This window comes from Vigna angularis, chromosome 1 (genome assembly GCF_016808095.1).
Source record: "Vigna angularis cultivar LongXiaoDou No.4 chromosome 1, ASM1680809v1, whole genome shotgun sequence".
NCBI lineage: Eukaryota > Viridiplantae > Streptophyta > Magnoliopsida > Fabales > Fabaceae > Vigna > Vigna angularis.
This window is the reverse complement of record NC_068970.1, coordinates 34208264-34221673: the sequence shown is the minus strand read 5'-3', so window position 1 is coordinate 34221673 and position 13410 is coordinate 34208264. Positions and strand designations below refer to the sequence as shown.

The 13410-nt window shown below is 33.3% G+C and overlaps 1 protein-coding gene and 1 non-coding gene across 5 annotated transcripts; one reads left to right on the top strand and one right to left on the bottom strand.

Annotated features, from left to right (window-relative positions):
• Positions 1-939: 939 nt before the first annotated feature.
• On the bottom strand, positions 940-9023 carry LOC108321370 (uncharacterized). Of its 4 annotated transcripts, none has more exons than XM_017553110.2 (9): positions 8508-9017; positions 4588-4746; positions 3733-3867; positions 3132-3212; positions 2525-2617; positions 2305-2448; positions 2058-2165; positions 1347-1398; positions 940-1254 (listed from the first exon to the last, which is right to left on the bottom strand). In XM_017553110.2, exons 1-9 carry the CDS (start codon positions 8838-8840, stop codon positions 1226-1228), a joined length of 1134 nt encoding a protein of 377 aa, XP_017408599.1. In that variant the 5' UTR covers positions 8841-9017; the 3' UTR covers positions 940-1225. The 4 variants fall into 4 exon arrangements, 3 of the variants coding, with proteins under 3 accessions (XP_017408599.1, XP_017408601.1, XP_052729746.1); XM_017553112.2 differs by having other exon boundaries at positions 3790-3867; positions 8508-9013; XM_052873786.1 differs by lacking the exon at positions 2058-2165 and having other exon boundaries at positions 8508-9023.
• Positions 9024-10484: 1461 nt separating this feature from the next.
• On the top strand, positions 10485-10558 carry TRNAV-AAC (transfer RNA valine (anticodon AAC)). The gene has a single exon. It is a non-coding gene; the product is annotated as a tRNA-Val (tRNA).
• The last annotated feature ends 2852 nt before the right edge of the window (positions 10559-13410 follow it).

Here is a 13410-nt window from a genome sequence, read left to right as displayed (position 1 = left end):
GTAAAAATAACTCTTTTAAATCTGTGGACACCATGAACTTTCTGCCTAACAGGTACAGTCTCCAATATTGGATGGCCAATGCCATGGCCACGAGCTCCTTCTCATAAGCAGACTTAGCTAAATTTCGCTCCCCCAAAGCCTTGCTGGAATACGTGATTGGTCCGTGAAAATAGCTCCTATTCCTCCTCCTGAAGCATCACTTTCAATTACAAACTCTTGGTTGAAATTTTGTAAAGCTAGAACCGAGGTTGTTGTGATCTTCTCCTTTAAGTGGTCAAAAGCTTGTTGTTCAAAAGAAGTTCATCTACACTCATCTATCTTAGTCAGAACAGTTAAAGGTTTAGCCAATTTCCCATAATCTTTAACAAATTTCCTATAGTAGCCCTTGAAAACCCCAACTCCTTTTGCATTTATTGGGACAATCTACCTCAAAACACCATGGATCCATTGCTACATCCTCATTAGAATCAATGTGTCCCAAGCAAGGTTATTAAACTTGAGAAAGGTTATTAAACTTGAAAATTTACGTAAATTTGAAAGTTCAATCATAAACTCAACTTGTAAAAATTTATTTTAAATAAAAAATATTAAAATATTATAAATAATATAATAATATATTGTTGTATGATATTGTAATTTTTTTATTGAAATATCATTAATATTATTATTAGTTGATCATATTGTATTTTTAAATATTTTTATAATTTTTAAATATTTTTTTTGTAATGAATTGATTAATTTTACATGTCATTTAATATAATACAGAAAGTGTCTGAACTTTGTGTCTATCTAAACTGATCCACATCAATACATAACCGTAATATACTCCCAATATCAACTTCACTGGTTAGCAGGAGTTGAAAGCATTAGTTTACAGAATATTCTTACAATAATTGAAACACTACCGTGCATGTAAATCGAGCCTGAATAGATACAAAATTAATAATGAAACAACATTTTCAACTAAGTAATAATATTAGTGTTATTGAACAAGAATCGTGTTTTCTTTAGACTGTAAGATAGTATGCTCAAAAATGAAAAAAAAGAACTCAACTTGATATGATTGCAGTGTCTATAAGTCGTAATGGGAATCTTCCATTGCGGCCAAAAAGTTATGGAAATTCAAAACGCTGAGCCCATAAGTTATATAACTGCTGAGACACTTCTTCAAACTGCAGACGTGTTCCAGCAACAAATCCCACCCAGCAGCAGCCATCAGTCAATATTATACACACTCTTCCTGGACTTGGCCATCTGTATAAACAGCGAAAGCTTAAAATAATTTAATACATGCATTTAACAAGAGATCAATGAATATAAAAGACTAAAGATTCTCAAGACCTCACCTGCAAGGTTGATAGCCAAATTTGCTTCAGCGTCAGCGTCAGAATTGAAGTTCTTCACAAGGTAAAAAGAAAATTATTTTAAGGAAATGCTTAAAGAAAACCTTCAGTGGTATTATTCTGATACGTATATAATACTTAAATGCAAAACTCGATTATCTAGTAAATTTAACAAGGAAATAAAGCTCATAAAGTCATCATAAAATTGACGTTAGGAAAGCACATTCTACCAAAGAGGGGATGATGTATATTAGAATTTAGTACAACACTTCTGTAGCAAAGCATATGCAATAAACGATTCTTCTTTCATTGAATTTTTGTAGTGTTAAATAATTAAAGGGATGGCCACTTGAATTAAACTTGTTCCTACAACTTATTTGTATCTCGCAAGCACAAAAATCTTTCAAGGGGGAGAGAAATCACGCCATTAAGAAGGTTACAGGAGCATTACCTTATTGAAATTTTTATTCAGTTTTTCAATGCTTCATTTTATGCTTTTATCAGCTTTTCAGAAAACATTAATTTTCTCTTTTTGGATAATGACAATTGTGTATTATCAGTTTTGGCTTATTTTGAAAGTATAATTACTTATTTTTGCCTGCTCCTAGGAGATCTTTTGAAAAATATACAATTATTTCTCCAAATCAAAGCTATAACTTATAACAAACACCATGTAAATCCATCTACATCAATAGCTCAGTAAACTATACCTACCCTTAGAACATGGTTGATCTGGAATGAAGAAAATTTATCCTTCAGTTCTTTTGCCACCTTATATAATATAGACAAGTTCTCATTCTTGACCTTCCAGGAACCATCAATCTGTTTCAGGCAGTAGCTATTGCATAAAGAATCCAAGGGCATAGAATTACATAATGAAGGGGTGTAAATGTCATTAAAACTTTAATAATGCTACTATACTAGAATAAAATAACATAGAAAAGAATATAAAATAACCAACCTGCATGCAAACAAGTTTGGAATCACCTTGGATACGAATACCAGTAAATCCCTTCTTAAGAGCATATTTCATTCCCAATATCATTGCACGATACTCCGCAGCATTGTTAGTTGCCACACCCACACCTTCACGTAACCTACAAATCTTTAAAGTAAAAATAGTTAAAGAGATTATAGTTGTATGCTAATGATGACTAGATACAGAGACATCAAATGCATACCAAACTTCCATCAATAGCTCGCAGAATAGCCCCAGCACCAGATTTTCCAGGATTTCCTTTCGACGCACCATCAAACTCAAGAATACAAGTCCGCTGCACAATGATACATAAGTTTGATTAACCAAAAAAGGATAGGCAACTATGAGGCTACATTTTACTAGAATGCTAGAATAAGAGAGATCTAAAAGCATCAAATGAGTTGATGAGTTATAAAACATTTCATTCCATATTGTACAGAGATCAACAAGAGAGCCATCAAATGACCACAGTATAAATTGAGTCTCCAATTAAAATGATAACTATTGGCTAAAATGCATGGAAGCCCCCTTCAACTATAAATCAATTGGAAAACACCCAGTGGTTCAAAACTTAGCATCTTGGCTTCTTCAGTTTACCAAACCATGCATATTGAGCCTCTACAAGGGCTTCTTCAGCAAATGATGTGGATACTAATGTTCATAATTTTCAACTTTACCAATTTAGATTGCTAGATTCTGAACCACATGAAGGTTTTTTGCAAGAGATGCAAGTATAACTTTTCTGGAAATAGGAAAGCGTCAAGCAAACATGTTTTTAAATACATGAGTATCAATATGATTTCACTTACAGTTGCTTGTGAAGGTGCTTCGGTTACAGCATTATGATCTAACTTGACTTGCTTTCTCAAGGGATCTTCAACTATTGCTTTCTGCAAAGCAAATAAATGTATCAAAATATTTACAATAAAAACAAGTTTTGACAGTGCACTGAAATAAAAACAACTGGTTTCACAGACATTACACACAGCGGCACTACACTTTCTCATGCTACAATTTACTTCAGACTCTAGAAATAAGGTTTCATTGGTGGAAATCAAGTGTAGTATCCAATGCAGATGATAGTCCAGTAAAGCTGTACTGTAATCTTCTTTTTATTGAGTTATTACCAACTACCAAACATTGACCTAAGTTTTTAATAAGTTAAATCTTTACGTCATAGATATAGCATTGTACAATGCTTCAAAACCATTATAAGATTCCATGATATGCAATCCCATGCAGTCAACTATAACATAAAGTTATGATTTACAAAGATGAATGAAAGAAACAAGGTTTGAGAGGACGTCATAAGAATATTTAAATAATTCCAATGGAAGTAATAGACTTGATAGATGCATATGACTAATCATTGTAACAGAAGTGATAGCCAGTAAGTAACAGATACATAACCCTGGAACTTTGCCTTGCTGATAGTGGTGTTATAGTTCCAAATTGTACTGATCTCACCTCATCCTGTCCATGCACTCCCAAAGATCTCTTTTTAGATACGTCCATATTTGATTTGCCCTCTTTGGTAGGAGGTTCCTGGGACATACATAATAAATCTTCTTATTTGTTTGATTAACAAACCTCAAACTTTAAAGGAAATTAAGAGGATATCTGTTGAGAAAACACAGTTCAAGGAAACAAAAATGTGCCATGCCATCTATAAGTATAGATCAATATCTTTATTAGCAAACTTTTTAAATGCAACAACCGACTACCTACTTCATAATACCACAGAATGGGTTTTGTATGTAAAATTATAATCAGGAAGGAATAAAACCTATTGTTAGAATGTAATTAGCTGTTACAGATTTGTAGGAAATTAATAGTTACATATTCTAGGAAATTAGGATGATTGATTCCTGATTATTAGGTAGAAATTTATTATAATTGATTTTGTAAATTAGTATAAATACATACTGTGTGGTCTGCATAACACACACAATACATTCAGTAAATATACCTTTCTATACCTATGAATTTAAAGAATTCTATATATAAGTTTGTCTAGTTAAAATTTCATGTAAAAGAGGACTTACTCCCATCAATCGACCAATGCACTAGTAATATGAATGTGAAAGATTTTACATCATGAGAGCATATTTTATCATCAATTCAAATTCCCCCCAGTTAAAAATTAGTAAACATCACCAACTCACAATAAGGATGCTTACTTTGAGATCAAGCATATATAGCTAATGATAACCTTGCCTTTGTTGAAAAGAATTAAAATTCAAATGCGTTGCAACAGCTGTTTACCTGGAATGGGCAGGGAACAAGCATGCCCAACAAATCCTCTTTCAAATCCGCAGCTCTAATTGTATATAATGCATTCTTTAGTCCATGCGAGGCAAGATATTCCTCAGTGTCCTTTGATAACGAATATCCCTTGTACACACTAACAGGAGGATTGCAAACCTACCCAGTGACACAAGGAAGCATATATTTAAACCTACTACCGACAGAAAAAAGTAATAACTTATCCTCAATAGCACAAAACAGATATAGCCACTGCATCCAGTCAAGCAGATAATAACACAATGAAATGAAGAGTAATGTTGAAGCACAATAAAAGGTAATATGAATTTCGACTGCTAACAAAGAAAAAACATGCTCCCCAAGATCAGTAACATACTGGCACTTAAGATTGAAACTGTAAAATAATTCTAGAGGGCTTGATTGATCCTCTCACAATCTTCTATTTATAAGAATAAATTGATACACAAGTACATGATAAATAGGGTAACCCTAGACACAATATAATCATGATAAATAGGGTAATCCTAGACACAATATAATCATGATAAATAGGGTAACCCTTGACACACTATAATGATGATAAAATAGGATAAATATCCTAACACTCCCCCTCAAGCTGGAGCATACAAATTGTATGTACCAAGCTTGGAACAAATAAACTCAATCCGAGGACCCCTTAATGACTTGGTCAATACATCTGCGAGTTGATCGTTTGACCCAATAAACTCAGTACATATTTCTTTGGTTAACAACTTTTCACGAACAAAATGACAACCAATTTCTATATGTTTAGTCCTCTCGTGAAATACTGGATTTGATGCAATGTGGAGAGCAGCTTGATTGTCGCAATACATCTTCATAGTATGGATGTCACAAAATTTAACCTCTTGAAGGAATTGTTTCACCCATATAAGTTCACATGTTAGTGATGCCATTGCCCTATACTCGGCTTCCGCAGTTGATCGAGCTACTACATTTTGTTTCTTACTTTTCCATGAAATAATGTTTCCTCCCAGAAAAACACAATATCCTGTAGTAGACCGTCTATCAATAGGTAAACCTGCCAAATCTGCATCACAATACCCAGAGACCTGAATGCTTCCTTTATCTTCATATAACAATCCTTGCTCGGGAGCCTTCTTTACATACCTTAGAATGCGAATGAGAGCATTCCAATGGTCAACACATGGAGCCTGCATGAACTGACTAACCACTCCAACTGCAAAGGATAGATCTGGCCTTGTAATAGTGAGATAAATCAGTTTTCCAACCAGCCTCCTATACCTCTTTGGATCGGAGAATAATTTACCTTCTTCTGTCCTTAATTTCTGTCCTTAATTTCTGGTTTGGGTCCATGGGACTGTCTACTGGTCTACAATCATGCCTGTTTCTTGTAATATATCAAGAGCATACTTCCTTTGGGAGATTACAACTCCATCTTTTGATTGCGCTACTTCAATGCCTAAGAAGTATTTGAGACTTCCAAGATCCTTGGTTTGAAAATGTCTACACAAGTACTCTTTTAGTTGAGATATTCCAACAGCATCATTTCCTGTGATGACAATATCATCAACATATACTATTAAGTAAACACATTTCCCGAGAGAAGAATGACAATAAAAAACTGAATGGTCTGCTTCATTGCATTTTAGCCCAAATTTTTGAACAATGGAGCTAAACTTTCCAAACCAAGCACGTGGGGATTGCTTGAGGCCATATAGAGATCGATGCAATTTGCATACCATACCAGACTCCCCCTGAGCAACAAACCTAGGAGGTTGCTCCATATAAACTTCTTCCTCAAGATCACCATGTAGGAAGACATTCTTGATATCCAATTGATGAAGTGGCCAGTGACGAATGGCTGTCATGGCAAAGAAGAGACGAATAGTAGTCATCTTGGCTACAGGAGAGAAAGTGTCACAATAATCAAGACCATAAACCTGAGTGTAACCTTTTGCAACAAGTCGAGCTTTGAGCCGATCAATTTCACCATCAGGGCCAACTTTAACTGCATACACCCATCGACAACCAACCGCCATTTTTCCTGGGGGAAGGGGCACCAACTCCCAAGTATTATTGTGGTCAAGAGCCTGCATTTCTGCAATCATAGCTTGTCGCCATCCAGGATGACCAAGTGCTTCTTTCACATTCTTGGGTATAACAACAGAGGACACTGAGGATAAAAGAGAAAAATAGGAGGGCGACAATCGATGATAGCTTAGAAAATTATAAATGGGATGAGGGTTTCGAGTGGAACAAGTACCTTTTCTGAGGGCAATAGGCCATGCTGAATCATTTGCACCAGGAGGCGTGGGAGGAGGTGACGAGGGAGAAGAATCTGAAGTAGGAGATTCACCATTGTCTTGGGGAGGTGGACTATCCATTGGGGCCCTGTGTGGGATGATCTCAGTATGTGGAGAAACAGGTGTAGAAGGATTGTGATCAAGACTTGGAATGACAGAGACAGTGGAGCTATTTGACTCAGCCATTGGAATAGGAAGGACCTGCTGGAGGATAGAAACATCCTGAACAGATGGAGAGAAGTAAGGAGTCTGTTCAAAGAATGTGACATTGGCAGACATGTAATACTTCTTAGTTTCAGGAGAGTAACACCGATATCCTTTTTGAAGTCGAGAATAGCTTAAGAAGACACATTTGAGAGCGCGAGCGGAGAGTTTGTCTAGACCTGGAGACATGTCATGAACAAAACATACACAGCCAAACACTCGGGGAGATGTATGAAAGAGAGGATCATTAGGAAACAAAATGGAGAAAGGGACTTTATTATTAAGAGAGGAGGAGGGCATCCTATTAATAAGATAACATGCAGTTAAGATGGCATCCCCAGTGATGGACAGGAATATGGGCACCAAGCAAAAGGGTACGAGCAGTTTCAACCAAGTGTCTATTTTTTCGTTCTGCTATACCATTTTGCTGTGGTGTATGAGGACAAGTAGACTGATGTAAGATACCATGGGAACTCAAGATGGCAGAAAAGGAGGATGAGAAATACTCTTTTGCATTATCACTTCTTAATATTTTGATTACTTGACCAAATTGATTCTTGATTTCATTCAAAAAGGATGTAAAGATAGTTAACAATTCAGAATGATTTTTCATAAGATAAACCCAAGTACATCGTGAATATTCATCAATAAAGGTAACAAAATATCTAAAACCAAAGGAGGAGATACGACTAGGTTCCCATATATCAGAATGGATGATGGAAAAACTAGAATTACTTTTAGGAAAAGAAGATCTAACATGTTTTCCTAATTGATACACACTAACATAATAAATAGGGTAACCCTAGACACAATATAATCATGATAAATAGCATAATCCTAGACACAATATAATCATGATAAATAGGGTAACTATCCTAACACTGGCAAATCTCAACTGAATCCCTGGCTTTCTAACAAATAATGATTATGGTAACCCTCTTAATTGTTTGAAATACATTATATCTTGACACTATATCCTTATAATCAAAGAAAGACATTACCGATGTATTCCTGCAGGGGTTATGCAAGTATTAAAAGGGGCAGGGGTAAAGTGTGAACTTTCAAGAAATCACAAGGGCATAAGAATAATTTTCCCGATGGCATAGTAGCTGTCAATCAAACCACTCCACAGTTGAAATCAAACACTCCCCTCACTTAACAATTTTGCTACCCAAGAAAATTTCAAAACAGTCACAAATACTTAATCTTGTCATTTAAACAAGAGTAAAAATAAATTGAATTTAACTAGAATGTCCTTACTGTGTCATTCATCACATTTCATCGAGTAGGATAGGATTGTTTGCTTTTAATAATAATTTAAAAGTTATATAAGACAACTATAATACGACCGAATATGAAAATTAAACTCAATCCAAGATTATATGATGAGAGGTTCAGAAGAGAAATTACAGAAGGTCCAACTTGAGCCTGAGAATCAGCGAGACTACTATAGATTCCAACAACGTCCCCTTTCCGAACGACATAGAAAGCGTCCTTCTCCTTCTCCATGACTGGTGCTTCAGGTTCGGGCTTGTGCAACCGAGAAGAACTAGAACCACTTTTGCGCCCTTTTTTCGTTGAAAAGCAGCGAGTGGTGAACACGAATTCTGAACGGAAAGACCTAACTCCTCGAAATTCTAACAACGTCGGGAAAGAGCAGCCGTGAGGGGAACGGTTGGCGATTAATCGAGCTGCGCTTCCGACGACGGCGGCGTATGATGATATCAGCGAGAAGCAGTTCATGACAGAATCAGGTGGTGTTTGGTTGCTGAGAAATTGGAGGAAAATGCATGGTGGAATGAGAGTAACTGCGTGGTAACTTGCAAAGTAACTATGAATTGGAATTTGGAACTTGCAGAAGAATGGCTAAAAGAACGTGTATGGGGTTTTGCTATTCAACGTTAAACGGGTCGGGTTCTGTTTTCAAGTTCTCTAAGAGGGTTTACTAAGCCCAACAAATTTTCATTTCTAGTTTCTGCAAAGTATTTCTCTACTTAAAATAATTTTTTAAAAAAATGAAGAAAATGGAGAATGAATTTGGGAAAATTTGAAAACCCTAATTATCACTTATTCACCCAGGTCACAGATTGGAAAATTGAAAAGTAAAATAAATAAATAAAAAAGGTAGAGAAATGTAAATGTTCAAATAAAAAATACGTAGGCCAGTGCCGCTTCCTTATTCAATGTTGTGGTTAATTTACAATAATTAAAAAACATAATTCATTATTTTTTATTTCAAATAAAATCATTTTAAAAATAATTTTTTAGAAAATTAATTTAGACAAAAAATTGAGTTCAAAGTATAACCTAAATAAAATTGCATAATAATAAAGTGGTAGTGAAAATAAATTTAGTTTTTCTTAAAAAAGATAAAAACCAGTAATACCATAAAGTATAAGTTTTAAAAAGTTAATATCTTTAAAAATAAATTCAATTTTATATCTCTGATTTAAAATATAAATAAGTAAAATTAAATTTCTAACCATTATTCAATGATTAAGATTTCTTCTATTAATAATTTTATTTTAATTACTTACTTTTTATTTAAATAAAATTCACAAAGATACTTGTGAATATTCATACACAAGAATATTATAATACCCAAACACAAGAATAATTAGAATAGTTGTTTCCATTACGCTCAAGTATCATATATAAGTATAATTGACTACTTCTAACATATTTTACTACGAGATTCAAATATATTTTGTCTTCCGGATAGACCAAATAGCTTGAAACAAATTATTACTTGATCATCAAAGTATAGACAAATCATGTTTAATCTAAAAAGGACATGTCTATATCTTGTAAATGTTGTTCCAACTGTTATAAGAAAAAATATAATTTTTCTAAACTGAAGTGATTCATTTTGTGACTCCAAATCATTCTGTAATGAAATTATTGTTGATATAATCACTTATTTTATTTATTAAATCAATGCTTGTTTAGATGTAAATTATTTTTTCTTTATTTATATTTACATTTAACTTGCATATACAAATACACATACAATACACGTAATACTTGTTAATATGCAAACAGTGACTTATTAACATTTTAGTTTTTTAAAGACAAATATAAATGTTAATGCTTTTTCATAAAAAAAAATTAATGTTTCTAAATAATGAATATTTTTCACTTTAGCTGATGTTTTAAGAACTATATGATATTGTAGAAAAATATGGTTAAATTTTGCTAGTTAAGCATTCATTCAAAACTATATTTATCGTATTTTATTATTCTAGTGGAAAACGTATACGACTAATATAAGGAAAACAATACCGAGATATATAATTTGTTTCGATAATACAAGAAACGTGCTAAATAATAATTTTCATCCACTTATTTAAAAGTATTATAAATACTTTGATCCAGTACTAACGTAAAGGTGTCGTGGTGTAGTTGGTTATCACGTCAGTCTAACACACTGAAGGTCTCCGGTTCGAGTCCGGGCGACGCCAACGGATTTCGGTCTGGGTTTTCCTACTTTTACTGATTTTTCTTTTTCAATTCATTATTTTTATGGTGTTTTTACTAAGCCCATTATAGCATTTCTATGTTCAACCCAGTTTCATGTAAATCATGGGCTTCTGATATATAGAAGCATTTCTTTTATAATGTTTTTTATTTTTACCAAAAGTTTGATAAGTGGAGGGCACACTCCTGATACATTCTTATGCTTTCAACAAAATTATTTTGAAAAGAATATATCATCCCAAGAAACTACACTATCTCTCTTGAAGTTAATAACATAATATTCTCCTCTTTTGCTATTTTTTAAATAAACATTCTCTTTTAAATAAATATCATTCACCTCTTTTCTATCTTTAAATGACATTTTATTTCATTTTAAAATAATATTTTGATTAAACCTTAAATGATTATGAAAATTAATAAAATTATAAAACAAAAAAAAACTATCATCTACTTGAAAAATGAAAAATAGCAAAGTTTTATTACTTTGACGGAAAATATGTAAGACAAGAGCACAAAAATGAGAAGAATGTTTCCCTAAATAAACCTTATAAAAATATAACACTCATGTTAATAAAATTTGGGCATAAGTTATTTGTATGAATGAGTAAATCTTATTATCCATGCAAATCCCAGAAATATAATCTTCAGTAAATACAAGATGGGGCGATATTGGGGCAGAGAAACTTTGCCAAGGTCTACTACGGCAGAAACCTCATCACCAATGACAACGTCGCTGTCAAGGTCATAAAGAAAGAGAAGTTGAAGAAAGAGCGAATGGTGACGCAGATCAAGCATGAGGTTTCAGTCATGAAACTAGTGCGACATCCTTAAATCCAAACTCTCCAAAGACCTCGCCAGAAAGTACTTCCAACAACTCATCAGTGTTGTCGAATGGGTTTCGTCGCAACCCAAAAACCAATTAAATTTTGTCATGTCGAGGAAACCCTAAAAATCAAATCGCGCCGCCGTGAAACCTCCATTCAACTCCACTGTCAACCATCTTCGATTCAAAACCACAACCAAACTTGCGCGAATCCAAATTGTGAAAGCTAAACCACAAATCTTCTTCCACGAGCCCTGTTTTCTCCTCGTTCAACTTCCACTACCACTGATTTACATTTTCTCCTCGTTCAACCTCTAATGCTGGGGTTTGTGAGCGAAGAAGAGGAAGCCAAATTTAGGAAAAATGTGTTTCTGATCAGGGTTATTAGGTGAATTAGTTCTTTTCAAAAGCTAATTGAGATAATTAAGGTTAAGGTGATTTAATTGCATTACTTAATTAGAATCAGAGATGTAATTTAAAATTATTATTACAAGTCATAATTTAAAATTTCCACTTAACAAAATAATCCAAATCAGCATCACCCCATCATCAGCATACTTTGACATTGTCTGTCAACACTTGACGAAAAAGGCGTAATTGTTACAATTTTTCAAAATTTAACACTCAATTAAGACTATTTTCAACAAGAGGGCCCAATTGAGATTTCCCTATAAATATGAAGACCATCCAAAGGTTTACACTTTGTAGCAATATTAAGTTTCTTTATATTTTACACTGAGTTAATTATATAAATGTTAATTATGTTCTTTAAATTTACTTATAAGAGTTTTAAAAGAAACATTGATGTAGCACACATGTGTGAATTTTTCAAATGACGTGGCTTAGTGAATAAGTTAATGACGTAGAATTTTATTTCTTTTAACAAATTGGAGAAATTTTTTTGAAAACCCTAATTAAAAGTCGTTTCTCTTGCTCATTCTTTTTCTTCCATGTTCTTCCAGACTCTTCCACATTTTATTTCAATTCTTACTTTCACCACTCACTTTTTTAAATGTGACAGGTATATTTAAAGAACATAATATAACTAACTTAGTGTAAAATATAAAGAAAATTAATATTGTTAAAAATATTTAATAAAAAAAAAATTAGTACAAATATTTGTATAATATTTATATACACATTAAATTTATTTTAAAAAAAATTAGAACTAAATCACTAGTACAAAAACACCGTACAACGTCGAATATTTTGGGCCTTTCACGTCGAATTCGAGAACGACGTTATTAACAATATTTTTGATCTCCAGAAACGAAACCAAAAACTTGTTGATGGATCGGCAAGTGTATCGAATCGCACAAGTAATATAAAATGGTAAGACCAAGTATCGTATCCCTGAAGACTCTCGACACTAAACAATTGTGTGATAACTCAATTAATTAAAACTTAAATAAAATGAGATTGTTGGTTTCAAATGCAAAGACAAAAAATTAAATATGAACGCAAATTGATCAATAGTAGAGTAGCACAAAAATGAACGGAGGTTGTTTATAAAATGAGATGAGTATGTTGTTAGGGTTTGATTTCACCAAGTTTACTCTCATGTATATAAGAATTCTTCTTTTTACATTAATATTAACGTCACTCACTAAAATACTTAGAACCCGATCCCTCGGCGTAATAAGTCTGCCTTAATTCCTAGTTCGTGCAAATCCTAGCATTCCTAGAAAATTAAGTCTGAAGATCAAGAGCTTAAGACGACCAAGTACTCATACTCTCATCCCTGAGAAATATTTCCCTTGGGAGAATTCAACAAGAACCTGAATTGTAAGGAACCTCCCGGCACTCATGCAATTCATAAATCATGCTACTAAATGAGTTAAATAGCGCAAGCATTGAAACAAATGAATTCCCTAATAATTAATGAAAAAACATATAAATTAAGAATCAATTCAAATACATGAGAGTTCACAAGGTTACATCATTCCCCAACAACAAATAGAGTTTAGTTCCCCACAGAAATTGAGAAACTATATGAATAATGGAAAAGCATGA

Bases quoted from the DNA above. Each gene is read 5' to 3' on its own strand.
- LOC108321370 (XM_017553110.2), bottom strand. From the start codon at position 8,840: ATGAACTGCTTCTCGCTGATATCATCATACGCCGCCGTCGTCGGAAGC. The intron at 3,213-3,732 runs GTTATGTATCTG...TTTGCTTTGCAG, and splicing joins CAGCAAGGCAAAGTTCCAGG to AAAGCAATAGTTGAAGATCC. The intron at 2,166-2,304 runs GTTGGTTATTTT...TGCCTGAAACAG, and splicing joins CCAAACTTGTTTGCATGCAG to ATTGATGGTTCCTGGAAGGT.